Source organism: Rhagoletis pomonella, unplaced genomic scaffold (genome assembly GCF_013731165.1).
Source record: "Rhagoletis pomonella isolate Grant_MI unplaced genomic scaffold, Rhpom_1.0 Rhpom_scaffold_00332, whole genome shotgun sequence".
NCBI classification, from domain to species: domain Eukaryota; kingdom Metazoa; phylum Arthropoda; class Insecta; order Diptera; family Tephritidae; genus Rhagoletis; species Rhagoletis pomonella.
The window spans coordinates 67,155-82,550 of NW_023458886.1; the positions used below are offsets into that span (position 1 = coordinate 67,155).

General features: G+C 41.4%; 1 protein-coding gene across 1 annotated transcript; it reads right to left on the reverse strand.

Annotated features, from left to right (window-relative positions):
* Window positions 1-11,157: 11,157 nt before the first annotated feature.
* On the reverse strand, window positions 11,158-11,719 carry LOC118750631. Its single transcript, XM_036485366.1, has 3 exons — window positions 11,577-11,719; window positions 11,346-11,499; window positions 11,158-11,276 (listed from the first exon to the last, which is right to left on the reverse strand). Exons 1-3 carry the CDS (start codon window positions 11,577-11,579, stop codon window positions 11,158-11,160), a joined length of 276 nt encoding a protein of 91 aa, XP_036341259.1. The 5' UTR covers window positions 11,580-11,719.
* Between the last annotated feature and the right edge of the window lie 3,677 nt (window positions 11,720-15,396).

Below are 15,396 nucleotides of genomic sequence, written 5' to 3' on the forward strand. Positions count from 1 at the left end.
GGATCTACCAGGTCGACGGTGTTTGAGGATACCACGTCGGGAGGTGAGGATGTTCCTCCAGAAATGAAGTCGCCGCCTCGTTCGAGGCAGCGAGTTGTTGGGGTAAGTGCTGGGGGTAATTTAAAGAGTAGTGCGGAAGAAATTGTTGGAGGCAGTGATGGGGGTAGTTCTAACGCTACCAAGGGTAGTAAAGTTAGTACTGGAAGTCCTAAGAAGGTCAGTGCAGTCAGTGGACTTGGGGGGAATGCCCTGTTTGGGAAGAAGTTGGTGGTAACGAAGAAGGCGGATGTGGGAACTGTTCCCATGCCCACGGTAAAAGATCTTAAGGTGATCACCGCTAAAATTAGTGGTGTCATCTTTGGTATGGAGGGGGCAAATATGGAGGCTGCGAAGAGGCTGATGGAGTGTTGCTCGGAATACGAGGAGCTCCTTATGACGGCGTTGGTCGATAATGCCCATCTTCGCGGTCAGTTGATTGCCAAAAATGGTGGGGCCCCTGCACCGGTGGTTGCGAATCACCAGGCAGGGCCTGTGTCGGCGCTGGCACCCCCGATGCCTTCACCGGTTGTGCCTGCTCCGGTTGCGGCCAAGCCTGTTGAGACGTGGTCCTTGGTGGTGCAGGGGAAGGAGGGTCAGTCCTCCAAGGAGGTGGTCCAGAAGGTGATGCATGAGGTGGGACCTTCGTTGGGCGTAAGGGTTCATGAACTGAAGCCTATTAAAAAGGGAGGCGCGATTATTCGTACGCCCTCTGTCACTGAGAGGGAGAAGGTGGTTAGTAATCCACGCTTCTCGGAAGTTGGGTTGAAGGTCAGCGTGAACAGCAAGCTGGGACCTAGGGTTGTGGTTCAGGGGGTTCATACGGCGATAACCCCTGATGAGTTCATGGGGGAGTTGTATCGGCTGAACCTTCAGGAGTTCAGCCCTGGATGCCTGGAGAAGGATGTTCGGATGGTCAGCCGTCCCTGGAAGGTGAGCCCTGATGGAGTGACGAACGTGGTCCTGGAGGGTTCGGACAAATTAATGTCCGTCCTACTGGAGAACGGTCGTTGCTACATTAAGTGGTTCTCTTTCCGGGTGCGGCCGGAGGAGCCGGTAGCCCGCTGTTTCCGCTGCAATGGGTTCGACCATAGGGTGTCTGAATGTAGAGCCAAACAGGATGTATGCCGGAGGTGCGGACAGGAGGGACACCATGCGGCGCATTGCTACAATGCGATGCATTGTCGCAATTGTGCTTTTAGGGGTTGGCCGGCCGATCATCTTATGATGTCGACCGGCTGCCCAGTCTATGGTGCCGTTGTTGCTCGTGCGCTAGCCAAACACTGATGGGGGGTCTTATTCAGATGAACTGTCAAGGAGCGTATGCCACTATGTGCGACATAGGGGCGATGATGTTGGAGGAGGGCTGCGGCATTTCCCTGATCCAGGAACCCTATGCCACGCATGGTGTGGTACGGGGTCTTCCTGGGAGCTTCAGGGTCTTCGCCGATCGAAGGGTGAATGCGGCGGTTGTGGTGAGCAATCCGCAGTATGAATGCATGCTGGTGGATTCATCGGAGTGGGGGGTTGTGGTGAGTGTGGAGGGCAGTTTTGGGAGGTTGTTTGTTGCTAGTGTCTATTGTAAGTACGGTGAACCTTTGGAGCCATACCTTGGATACCTTGACACGGTGCTACTACTTGCGAGTAGCACTCCGTTGGTCATTGGCTTAGATGCGAATGCTTCTTCCCCGATGTGGTTCAGTAAGACGTCCGGACATTCGTCTGGACGTCGAAGCTGGCAGCGGGGTGAAGCATTAGGTGAGTGGGTGATGACCAACGGCGTGGACATATTAAATGTCCCGAGTGAATGGTATACGTTCGAGGGGCCCATGGGCACTAGCGACATCGACCTAACGTTGGTAAACAGGGCTGGGACGATGGCGTTCCGATTTGGGTGGGAAGTTAAGGGAGGATGGGGTGTAAGTGATCACAATCCAATACAGATTGTGATTACTCCACTCTCCTCCCCTGACCGTGAGGTTGGGTACCAGATGAGAAGGTGGCGTACAAGTGGGGTTAACTGGGAGGTGTATGGGAACAGGGTTAGGGAGGCGGTATTATCAATACCACTGGGGGTGTTTGAGGATATGGGGGTAGACGAACAAATTGTTAGTCTAAAGGAAATTGTTTGGAGGGTTAATGACGGGGTTTTTAAGAAGTGGGAGCGGAGGCAACTAAAGCGGGTCAAATGGTGGTCAATGCAGCTCAATGAGAAGCGAAAGTCCGTCCGTCGATTTAGGCGTCGGTTCCAGCGGGAACGACGTAGAGGGGGTGAGGGTCTAGCTGAAGCTAGATCACAGTACTCACGGGAAATGAGGGAGTATAAGGATATGCTTATACGGGTGAAGGAGGAAGAGTGGAGAAGGTTTGTGGGGGAAAACAAGGATGATCCTTGGGGACAGGTTTACAGGATCTGTCGCGGTCGGCGAAGTCAGGAGATCACCTCTCTTCGCGTTGGGGACTCTGTGTTAACAACGTGGAGGGAGTGTGCGGGGGTTTTGTTAGGTGCGTTCTTTCCTAGTACGGAGGTTCAGGTTCCTCAAGCACAAGAGGAGCCTGTCCCTCCACTAGATGTTGGGGAGTTGGGGTATGCATTTGGCCTGGTTAGGTCTAGAAAGTCACCGGGTTTTGATGGTTTGAACGGAGAGATGTTCAAATGCTTGTGGAAGTTCATTCCGGAATACTTGGAGGCTATCTACGATAAATGCATGTGTGAGGGATATTTTCCACGTGAGTGGAAGACGGCTAGGGTTGTTCCTCTTCTGAAGTCGCCTGATAAGATCAGGAGTGATCCTCGATCTTATTGGGGCATCAGTCTCCTTCCAGTGCTTGGAAAAGTGCTGGAGCGGGTCATGGTGGAAAGGCTTCAGGAGCTTACTGGGGGGTAGTATGTCGGATAGGCAGTATGGGTTTAGGAAAGGACGCAGTATTGAGGATGCTTGGCTTGACGTCAAGGGTTGTGCTAGGAATAGTACCAGTGGGTATGTTCTTGGCATATTCATTGATTTTAAGGGAGCATTCGATTATTTACGTTGGAATAGGGTCATTGAGCTGCTAGAGAGACTTGGGTGTCCAGAGTTGGCTTTATGGCGAAGTTACTTCTCTGGCAGGAGAGCCGCTTTAGTTGGGGAGGGGGGCAAAGTTGAGGTTGGGGTTGCTCGTGGTTGTCCGCAGGGTTCCATTTGTGGTCCATTTATTTGGAACCTCATGATGGATACCCTGCTAAGGCAGCTTGAGCCACTTTGTAATTTTAGTGCGTACGCAGATGACCTTCTCATCTTGGTAGAGGGGCAGTCGAGGGCTGCAATAGAGCTGAAGGGGAATCAGCTGCTTGACGTGGTGTGTGCATGGGGTGCGGATGTGGGTGTTGAGGTGTCGGTAGAGAAGACAGTGATGATGCTACTCAAGGGGAGATTGTCGCGCGGTCGCCCGCCGGTCATCCGCTTAAACGGAACCAGTCTCAGGTACGAGACGCAAGTCAAATACTTGGGGCTGTTGATGGGCGAGCGGATGAACTTTGGTCCGCATTTGGTGCGGCTTAAGGAGCGACTTGTGGGTGTTGTGGGTCAGGTGCGTCGTATTTTGAGGTCTGATTGGGGCCTAGGCCGCCGTGCTGTTCGTACCATATATCAGGGCCTGTTTGTGGCTTGTGCTACTTATGGTTCTGCTGTTTGGTATGAATCTGTTATGGCGGTTGTGGGTCGCAAAAAGATTTTGTCGTGCCAGAGGGTAATGCTGCTGTCTTGTCTGCCGGTATGTCGCACAGTTTCCACTGATGCACTACAGGTGCTTATGGGGGTACCTCCTCTTGATTTGGTGGTCATAGAGCGCTCTATGGCTTTCCGATTAAGAAGGGGTTTGGAGATGCCGTTGCTGGATGGGTGGATTTCGGATGCTGATTTGGAGAGGGGGTATTTGGAGTGTAAACGCTCCTTGCGGGAGACGGTGATGAGTAAGTGGCAGGACCGCTGGGACAATAGTTCCAACGGCCGGGTGACATATGGGTACATTCGTGACGTTAATTTTGTCCGTGAAAATCCGGATTTCAGATTTTGTCTGAGTCTGGGTTTTCTTCTGACCGGACATGGGCCATTCAACGCGTATTTGCATAGTCGGAATCTTCACGATTCCGAAAGTTGTGCATGTGGTGCGCAAAGTGAGGATGCCAGTCACGTTGTTTGTGAATGTCCGATGTACTCTGACATTAGGGATTTATCTGGGATGGGGATTAGATGGACTGACGGACGATTTATTTTTGACGATGCTCTCTCTTCGAGTCAGCATGTTGAAAGTTTGGGGGTGTTTGCACGAGAGGTGATTAGGCGAAGAAAGCGTGCAAACAGTTGAGGGGTAAACTCATGGGTGGGGGCGACCAGTCCAGAGTGGAATGGGAACTCAACTGGAGTAGCTACGGCTACGAGGTCTGACCGGAGACTTAATTCTGGTACCACGGGGAGCAGTTTTGCCCATGGAGATCACTCCAATCTGCTCGTTGCGGATGGCCCTTCGGGGAGTTTCGTGGTGGCTGTGGTTTAAACCCAAATGCGGGGAGAGTCGTGTTGACTCGATGTGGAGTTGCATTGCAACCGGGTGCCGGACCCATAGCACGGCAGAGGTTTAGATAGGCCTCGAACCCTAACAAGGTGGTTAGTGTGTCCATTCCGCACTGCCAATTGGTACCGAGATGCTTGCATTTCGGGGCGCTGATCATCGCATTGAATTGATCCGTTGAGCTTTAGGGGCTCCGTGGAGCTTAGACTGCATATTGCGGAAGGTACCCACGTAAAACCTAAACTACATCTGTTTACAGCAAGGCTCATCTCAGGGAACAGTGTAGAGGACTAGAAGTATGTACACCCTTCCACTCTCAGGGTTATAGCACAAGAAGGTGGATTGCGCATAAGTTTTGTGGACCTGTGCCTACCGAGGTTTAACTTCTCACATAACTTCAAGGTCTTTTTCCCTGACAGGAATAACTGGGACAATGAACGACCTAAACCCCGGAAGGACAGCCATATCTGGTATACTGACGGCTAAAAGACTGACCACGGCGTCGGAGCAGGAGTCTACGGTATACAACCCAGACTGCTCCTTTTCACCAGCATGGGGCAGGGTAACTCTGTCTTTCAGGCCGAGGTTCACGCCATTGAACTTTGTCTGAGGCAGTATGTAGAAAGTGGGGCAACCAAAAAACACATCTATATACACTCGGACAGCAGAGCGGCGCTCCTCGCTCTGAAAGCGCACGAGGTCACCTCAAAGCTGGTATGGTATACCTCATATGGGTACCGGGACCGAACAAGGAGGACCGAAGAACTCCTTCACCACAGTAGGCATGAAGTAAGAATTGTTACAGGCTTTCTTACTGTAGGGTAATGAAACACTTGTCAAATATAGGAGTTGTCAACTCTGACCAGTGCAGGTTGTGTAACGAAGAACAGGAAACAGCAGAGCACATCATGTGCCACTGTGAAGCCCTTACCAGGACCAGACTTCGCTTCCTAGGATCACCGTACCTATAAGCACATGACCTAAATGGCATTCAGCCAAAGGACCTCGCGAGGTTTCTTAACAGTATGTGGATCAAAGATGACCTGTAGTTGAATAGAGGTTTGTTACAATAGATCGTTTCGGTCGCGGTAACTAGGTGTCCTGCTCCCTCCTCTAAATCTCAACTAATCTAATCTAATCTAGAAGAGATTTGAGCGTTTGGTACAAAAAGTATTTTTGATGTTGAAATGGTACTTCAAATCAGCAAATTGTACTTTTGTACTTTTTAAAATTAATTGTACTGAAAAAAGTACAATTGTACTTAAAATATAACACTGTTTCACATGCGTGACAAAGTACTTGCTGCAGCGATGTCAGATTTGAGCGTATCCAAATTTTTACCGATAATAACTCATGCGAGGGATTTGGGTATTGGGCATTTTACAAGCCTATTGGGAAGTATACATATCTGTGTTCGCAAAGAATAGTAGCTTCTGTCGGAAGACTGGCTTTAGTATAATGAACCATTCGCAGCATACGATTACGAAAGACTCACTGGCACCGAGTCGTCGAAGAACTTTTGGAAGATAAACGTAAAAGAGGCAGTTGCGATGCTAGCAATTCAATATTCGTATGAAGTCTCATAAAAAAATTCATTGTGGTTTAAAGAATATAGGGAATGGTACATTTTACTAAAGCCAGCCTCCCGACATATGCTACTATTTCATACGAACACAAATATATTCGTCTACAAATAATGTTTATTATATTAATTAAGTCCTAAGATAAGTTTGTGAATCTTATCAGTGTTCTATGTAAGAACCAAAAATCAATCCCCTCGCCAATTAGAACTTTTGCTTTAAAAGAAAAATATGCATAGTGCATTTACTCAATACTTGGTCTGGCATCACTGTTTGAGCATGGATGTGCTCAGCTCACTGTTGCCAAGGTCGTGCATTTTGCACTAAATTTAGTGCTTTTGGGAAACCAAAAAGCCAAAATAATAGGAATTCAATGCTTAGTGCTTTATTTAGTAATCCTTTCTAATTTAAGCACACCGAATGCATAGGCACATACAAGTGTATGTATGTATGTACATACTATACACTTATATTCTACATTAAGATGGAATTCATTTACTGAATAAGATGTGAGGAATAGCTAAATTAAATATGTTTTGCGTTGTTGTAAATGTATTTAAATTAATTTATTAATAAAAACGTGAGGAGATGGATATGTATATACACTTTTTACTGAATCAAAAAAATTATTAAACATGATAATAAAAACTTGGCGCTTTTGTTTTGGATAATTGGCTTTTTCTGGTGCCCTGATGCCACACTGGCTCAGTTGTCGCAAAAGTACACATACATGCACGCATTTTTACTTGAAAATAAGTGTGTAGTGATTAATATTTATACGTTGCCATCTCCGTACAGCTCACTTCACCTCGCCTAGCACGCCGCGACGTCGACTGCGTGCAACTCTGCTGTGCATCCCTACTTTATGTAGATGAAATCATTGTTTTTGGATGTTCTTTAAAACACCACAATAAAAACCTCTTAAAAGTTTTTGAAAGACTAAGATATTACAACCTCAAATTAAATGCAAGCAAATGTCAATTCCTTAAATCAGAAGTCATTTATTTAGGACATTCAATAACGGACAAAAGCATCAAAACTGACCCAACTCAATATGAAGTAGTACGCAATTATCCAAGGCCAACAAATCCATACGGAACTAGAAGATTTATAGCATACTGCAGTTATTACAGACGTTTTATTCCAGGTTTTGCGCAAATTCTCAAATGTCTAAATTCTCTGTTAAAAAAAAAGGAAACCCTTTCATTTGATAATTTGAAGGAGAAGCTAATTAACCCACCGTTACTACAATACCCAGACTTTGACAAACCATTTATACTTACAACAGACGCATTCGACTTCGCTTTACGAGATATTTATCACAAGGAGAAATAGGTCACAATTTGCCAATATCATACGCAAGTAAATTATTACAAAAACATGGCATCAACAAACCCATTATTGAGAAAGAGCTATTAGCAATCCATTGTATAATTAATTATTTCGGGACATATCTCTATATCAGGTTTGGCAAATTCATAGTAGTAATTTATAGAAATCCATCGTAAAAATTACAAGAATTAGAATAGATTTATCAGAATACGACTTCGAGATTGTATACATACTTAACAAGCTTATGGCAAGCGAGATGTATGCTGTCGATTCCAGAATGTTTGGACACGTACGCAATTAAACTATCCTTACTGACGGTCGGCTTAAAGGAGGAGACATGCACCCACTTCTTTCTAACAACGACATCAAGCTTAACATTTTCATTGCGACCAATGATATTTTTTTGCTTGGAAGGTTTTTTATGACGCACAGTATTCCAGTCATTTTGGACAGCAACAACCCCACCAGTCTGAGCGCCAGAAGCTTTTGATGCATTTATTGCTTGCAGAAAAGAACCAGACAAAGCAGTGGGAGAGCCAGTTGGCACGCACACAGGTACAGTAGACGTTGAGCAAAGAGTAGTAGGCAGCTCATCTGACGCAGCAGCTTTTGCAATAAACACTTATTTTCTTCATGAAGGGCACTGACAGCAGACAAAAGGCGAGCATTAACCGCTTTAATTTCGGCAAGCTCATCGGCCACAGTAGGTTGTTTAATTACGTTTCCATGAGAGTTTTTACTTTGGCACTCGTCACTCATATCCACAGCCGCAGCAGGTGGTGGAGGAGAACGAATTTACTTACGGCGCAAATTCAAACAAACATTACAGAAAAACGGCTTATCCATGCTCAGCAAGTACTCGAGATCAGCATGTTGATTGCCGATGCATTTGAGATGAAAAAACTCAATGCACATAGAGCACTGCACTTTAGATTCAGGGCGCTCAACTTTTTGCCCACAAAGGCATATTAAATGGATTTACCAAAAGTTTGTTCACCTAAATAAATCCAATTCTAATCAAAGAGTCACTGTCCCAGATTGATTTATATGCACATTGCCAATAATTAGCAAATAAATAACTATATGATTTTAATTAAAGAAAATTGGAGAGCGAAGAGAAGCTCGACTCGAACAAACTGAGGATGTTGCGTTATTGCCGTTTATGTTATTTGAAAAATAATTTGAAAAAATAATTTATTTTAATTCCTACCATCTTTTAGGAAACTAGTTTTTTTTACATACTCACAAAGTTTCATGAAAATCGCATGAAAACTTTGGTCGCAATAATTACTACAAAAATGAGGTTCATATATATTAAATTTAAAAAAAAAGTATATTTAAATATCGAATACTGGCGAAATATTTTGCTGACGTATTTGCTAGAAATGCAAATACTTATTGCAATATTCGTTACTTTGTGAAAATTGAGGGGGCCACTTTAGCAATTATTACTCTGGTCTCTTTCAATTTCTTTTTAAAGATGTGAAAACAAAGGTAAATAAATCATAACAAAAAATATTCTATTGTGTTCTTACCTGTGTCCTTGACCTCAGGTGCTAAAATTCTCCATGCCAAACTAGGCATGTCTGTTCTACAGTAGTTTTTTTCTGTATAGCCATAAGCATGAGATTTTTTTCAAATTAATTCGACTAAAAAGATTGAGGAAGATGCTTCCTCCTGGTAAACGGCCATGTTTATTGCGAAAAATACCGCGCAATACTAATCTCACCTCGTTTAGCAAACCGTGTGCACATGTGAATATTATATCGCAGCGGTGTCGCTGTCGTGCAAGTGTGCACAGTTTTCAACGCTTCATACTAATTCCCACGTAATCAGCATGTCCATGTCGCATCCATATCGTATCGCATCGCGTATCGTATCGCTCTAATGTGCACCGTGCCTAATATGTAGCATCACGTAGGTGCAAATTTTTTAGTAAAATACTGCATTTACTTTTATAGATCCTTCTTTCTCATATTACTAAAAATTTGGTTGTAGATAGGCTCCTCTGGCCCTCATAGCCTCATATGTAAACTACATTTGTTTAGTTTTCTTTTAATAAAACTATTTATTGTACCCATGTCTTATTTATGGCAAATAAACGAGGTTTGTTTTTACAGTTTATTGTATAATAAAACGTTGTTTTTTACTTGGTAACTTTTTTTGTAAATTCTGGTCAGAAAATTTTTTGTCGTGTGGCAACCGTGTTTGTGATAAGGGTCTACATCAAAATTGTTATTTTGTTAGTATTTGGTCATGTGTGATTTTAACTACTAACTATTATGATATTCATTTTCTTAGGTTTTAGAGAAAAAATGATGTTTTTAAATGATGTATTTTAGAACGAATTTCCGTCGTCCCTTGTCAAATTTAGTTTGGAGACAAACCAAGCCATCTTCAGTGTCATTTTTCGTTCTCTCGGAAACAACAATAACAAAAAAGATGTTTTTAAACTTATACAGAAGCGAACCAGCTATGCAACAGAAATTTAAACCGGGAATATGTACCAGGAATAATAAGACAAAAATTAGTTGTATTAATCGTAACAAAAATGTTTGCAGAAAACATTGCAATCATATTTCACAATGTGTAGAATGTACAAACACCACTGCTATTGATGACGCATAACAATTTAAAAAATAAATGCTTATATGTTTCAGTATAAACACAAATTATTCAGATGTTTTATTTGAATGACTTTCGACATAAATAAATAAAAAATGCAGTCAACCTTTGATATATGTACACCTTGCGGCTAAATTGCCGCGGCGCGCCCTCTCGTGAAACTTCCAAAGCACGCCCTCGGAAGGGTTTAAACTCCCTCGTTAATTGAATTGTATTGCAGTTATCCACTTTTTAATAATTTCCACAGATTTTATGCAAGAATTACTCAATTTTATGAAATTTAATGCAAATATAAAAAAAATAACTTTTTACCAATTTTTCCCCATAAAATGTAAACAAACAATGCGTGCATAACGATTAGTAAACTACAGTGTCGTACTTATCCGTTTATGCATCTTCTACGATTTGCCAATAACTAGCCGATAACGACATGTGTGCAGACCTCCATTGAAATGCATGTGCTCGGCTTAAAATTCCAGGGCTAGACGCAACCATGACTGGACAACAAAGGTGCAGATAGTCGTACACCAATGACTTACGAGTCTGTTTGGATGTGTTTGTGAAAATAAATATGTGTTAGTTACACCGACATGACTCCTGCCATGACCCAGCAAAATCTTTGCTTACCAAGAATCGGGGTGGTAATGCGATGAATGTTGAGGAACACATTCCCAACCTCATGAGACCACCGCTGATTTTAACATAGGCATGTCATTAGGCGGAAGCGCTTGCCATTTGCAGTACTGAGAAGCACTGTTTTAACACGTTCCCAAAGTGTGGATAGAATCGATGATAATCGCATTACTCAAGAGCACAGCTGTAACAGGTTCCCAATGTATGGCTAGAAGGGATGATGAATCGCATTACTCGAAAGAGCTGCTGTAACGGGTTCGCAATGTATGGCTAGAAGGCATGATGAATTGCATTACTGAAAAGTGCTTTTGTAATCGCTTTGGAAAGAACGAGAAAAATTTTAAATTTTAGAACTCGTATATTGAATACATATTTTTTCATATACATATGTATGTACATTTCATTTATCCTTATTTTCTAAGCACACTTTCTTGAAGTGTTTATTTTTTACACAGCGCAGTCCATGCCGCAAGTCATTTAAAAAATCGTCAAATGTTTTTCCTTCACCCACTGTCGCTTCTGAAAAAAGTATTAAGTGTTAAAAACCCTTCTTTTATGTAGCATTACATAATGTATATAAAAATGTACCATATAGTATGTTCAAGAATTTCGGGAAATTGCGAAGCCTTTTCTTGTTGTTTTTTCCATCCACATTATACTCTAGAATTACTTCGGTTACAATGAGTCTCTCCATATTTTTGCTCCATCCTCCAGGTATAATAAGTTTTTTCAAACTAACAATCTGCAAATATTTTAGAAAAAAGAGGAGAAAAAATACGAACACAAAAAAAAACATTAAATTAACGAATATTAAATGACCATAGCTTCTTTGTTGTCCTCTGTAATGTCTTCCTCTAACTGAATTAGGTCCTGCTCAGAAGTCAGAGGAAACCTTTTAGTGTCAATAAAACAGATTTTAACATTGCCACTTCTGCCGTTAGTTGTAATATGGTATCATTTTGTGAAGATACAGTACCTACAAAAAATTAAGACAAAAAGAATGTTGAGTACACTTAAATATTTTTAAACACGTTATCAGTTACTTACAAATGAGATCTGAAACTGAGGTTTCAAGTGATTGTGTAACGTCTCCCAGTTCTTTAAGGCGTGCATCAATTTCAAAACAACTGAATTTTTTATTTGTTTATTATTTTATTTATTTTTAAGTGCAGTGGTGGAGCAATGGTATTAAAACTAATTTTTCTCCGTACGGTAACGATAATAGTTTGGTGTATATGTCTTTAATTTTAAAAATGTGTATGCTGCCAAGTTCAGAAAGATTAACGCAACAAATTCCTAGGGCTTGTGAGGGAACGGGTTCTGAGTATAGATTATTTGGATTAAGAAATGGTTTTCCCTCGAATGTTCCATTTACATTCATTTTAGTAATACATACAGGAAGAAATGGATAGTGTGCAAAAATTGTCAGGAAACCTTGCTGAAATATAGAGTTCTTCAGATACATATGCAATAACTTCTCCCTTTGCGTTAAGTTGAGGCCCATTTTTGGGTTTTTTAATAATTATATGAGAGTAATAAAACTTCATATGTAGTTGTTGGGGGATAAATTGCGGTTTTTTACGGTGTTCTTCAAAGTTTTCATGAAATTTTCAAATTTGTATGCGGTATAACTTCCTAGAAACCCGTGATCATTCACAGATTCTGTAAGGTGTAATAAATTGTGTACGTTATACGTGACACTGTTTTCGCCATAGAACCTTGGAAAGTTTACTACAAAGTCCGAAATCATTTCTTTAATTGTAGACAAGTTGGATAAAAAATGCTTTTTACACATTAACATACGATATGAACAATGGAGAAGAAGAAAATTATGAAAGAACTCATCACTGACAAAGTTCTTAATTCGCAAGTGGGCCTGTATAACACAAGAACTGGCGAAACTCAACAGATTTCCACCTTTTCAGCTCTTCATATGACATCGGCTTTCTTCCGAACTCCCTAGTTATATATGGTATGAAGGATGTCTGTATAGAAGACATCGCATTTTTTTCATCCATTCGTAACTTTGGATTTGTTTTTGATGTTAAAAGGAATGAAATAATTTTTCTCGTTACTCCCTTGTCTATTAAATGCATAGCATCTAAGGGGAACTGGCTAATCATCCCAATTCCTAACTCTTCCAAGTTCGATCAGCGATCAGAATATAATGGATTGTGGAAGGATCTATCGTTTCGGTTATAGAAATCCATGTCAGTACGTAAACTTGCAACCTCAACTTGAAATGTAGTTACACCCCTAATGCTTCGACCAGTTTGAACACATGTTGTGCAACCATTTAGGGCGTTATGCCCTTTAATGCCGCAAAGAAATGACCGCGCTGGAGCATCACAAATAAAAGCTCGAATAGATAATTTTATGAATTCACTTCCAAACCGTACGCTTCCGTTGTCTAAAATACTTTTTAATTCAATAATGAAGTCATGGAGAAAGCTATTCACGTTGACAGGTTTTGCTTTTCCAACGTATGTTCCAATAAGGAAGGGTTCACTGTATGGTAAATTTGATAAGTGACCTAAAATTGGCCATAACCCTACTGCTGAGCTTTTACAAAGGGGTAAACTATCTACACCAATATCTAAAAATACCTCATTGATGTTCTCCTTTAATAGAGTAGTTAAAAACGTTTGAAACTGATGACGAAGTCCAATATGAACAGATTGTCCAGGAGTAACTGTTCTAATCACCGCGAGCATCCTTGACTGCACTAATCCCGAAACCGACTTCGGCACTGCAATGTTTTCGGATTGCAAAACATTTAACAAGCGATTGCACGTTACAACCGTTAGACTACACTCCAAAAACCACTGTCTTAGTTTTTTTTATTAAAATATCGTTTTTTTTTTCTTGAACGCCTTCTACTTCTTCATTGACACTGCACTCAATTTAATTTCTTGGAAATTCATTCGGCTTTTTTCTAGCCTGGAGTTTTTCATATAAAATAGCTTTCTCTTTGCTGATAAGGCGTGTCAAATGCCTTTTACTATACATGCTGCTTATTTTGCAAAAATTTTTCACCTTTTAGTATTAATCAAATCACTTAAATTCACAATTTTCAACTTTAGCCTGGCTTCGCGTCAATAAACATTTCCAGAAATTTATAAAACAAAGCGAAAGTGTCTAAAGCCGATAGAAAAAATAACTGTACTCTTTAAGGAGTAAGACGAAAAGTGGACGAATTTTCAAATTACGCGCTTCTTTGGCGCACTACTCAGAAGCACTTTTGTAATGTAACGCAAAAGTAAGTTGTTCGATGACTAGTAATGTATAAGATAATCAGAAAACATTTTTGGATGGGCTGTCAATTAGTTATAGAATTGATAATAGAAGAAGCGCTTGCCAAAAATTTTGCTGGGGACTCTCAATGATTCAACTGTGTGTAGTCGAAGGCGCGCCAGACGCACCGTGAATGCCGCTTATAAGAATAAAAATTGAGTTCTTTGCCTTTGTGAACGTTCAGGCTCACGCTCGCATTGAACTGTATTACCGGTTTTACACTGGAACATTTCTGCCACCAGAATAACTCGTTTTGTAGGTAAGAGACGCAGTGCGGTGAGGTAGTTTCTCAAAAAGTTGTTCCAGCTTCTACCCTGCATTAGGGTGAAAACATAGTGGAGCGACGAGCAAAGCGAAGAGCTAGCATCATCGAGCAAAGCTCCAATTACAAACGTGTATGTACGTTTGCTCTTCACTATCAAGAATGATAGAATACAAGATTGCGCCGATTGCAGCAGAATTCGTGAGAGTAATTTTAGCGTGACGTCATCGTAGAGTTGACAACTGAGAGCGGCGAGAATAAGGGCGACTAGTGATGTGCTGAATTGTCTCCAATACTCGGTACCCAATACTTAAAAAAGATTTCGGTACCTAATACTTCCTTTTCGTTATCCGATACCGATTATTTACATTAAACCTTCGCCATTATATGCATTTCAGGTTTAGAAAAGACTTTCATTACTAATTTATATGATATCGGCTAAAATACTTGAACTTATCGCCACAGAAAAATATTAATTTATCAGTTTTAACCTTAGTCGATCCAAGGTTCAAGAAAAATGCTTTCACGGATGAAAAATGTGTAACAATATTTCATATCATACGTCAACAAACCCGATACCGATTCGAAAATTGTCGCTAACTGGTTATAGAATCTGCCCCCAGGCCTCCTAAAATTATATCGTCCGATTCAACTGGAATAAAAATTGCTTCAAACAAGTAAGAGTTTCTCTGCGTTATGGCCTGGAACCGACATATATACATCTTTCATTTGAATCAGTATTAAAAGCTCTATTGGCTCCTACATTCGGGTTTTGATAGGCGAGTCTCCCCTGAGCCTTTTTTTCCATATCTTTGGCCTGTGTGCGCTTTTATTCGAAATCTAAGGCGTGTATTCATAGTCCAGCCACTAAGTCGAAACTAATAAAGTTGCAACTTAAATTTAGGTAACAACTCAAAATTCACTTCTATTCATAGTCGCATTTCAGACTTCTACTAAGTAATTTTAACTTAGTTTTACGATATTGCAAAACAAGTGTGAAAATTTATCGATTTTTCTTTACGATATTTTGGAAAAATGATATTTTTATTAAATAATGTCAAGTTTGATCATCCGTTTATGTAA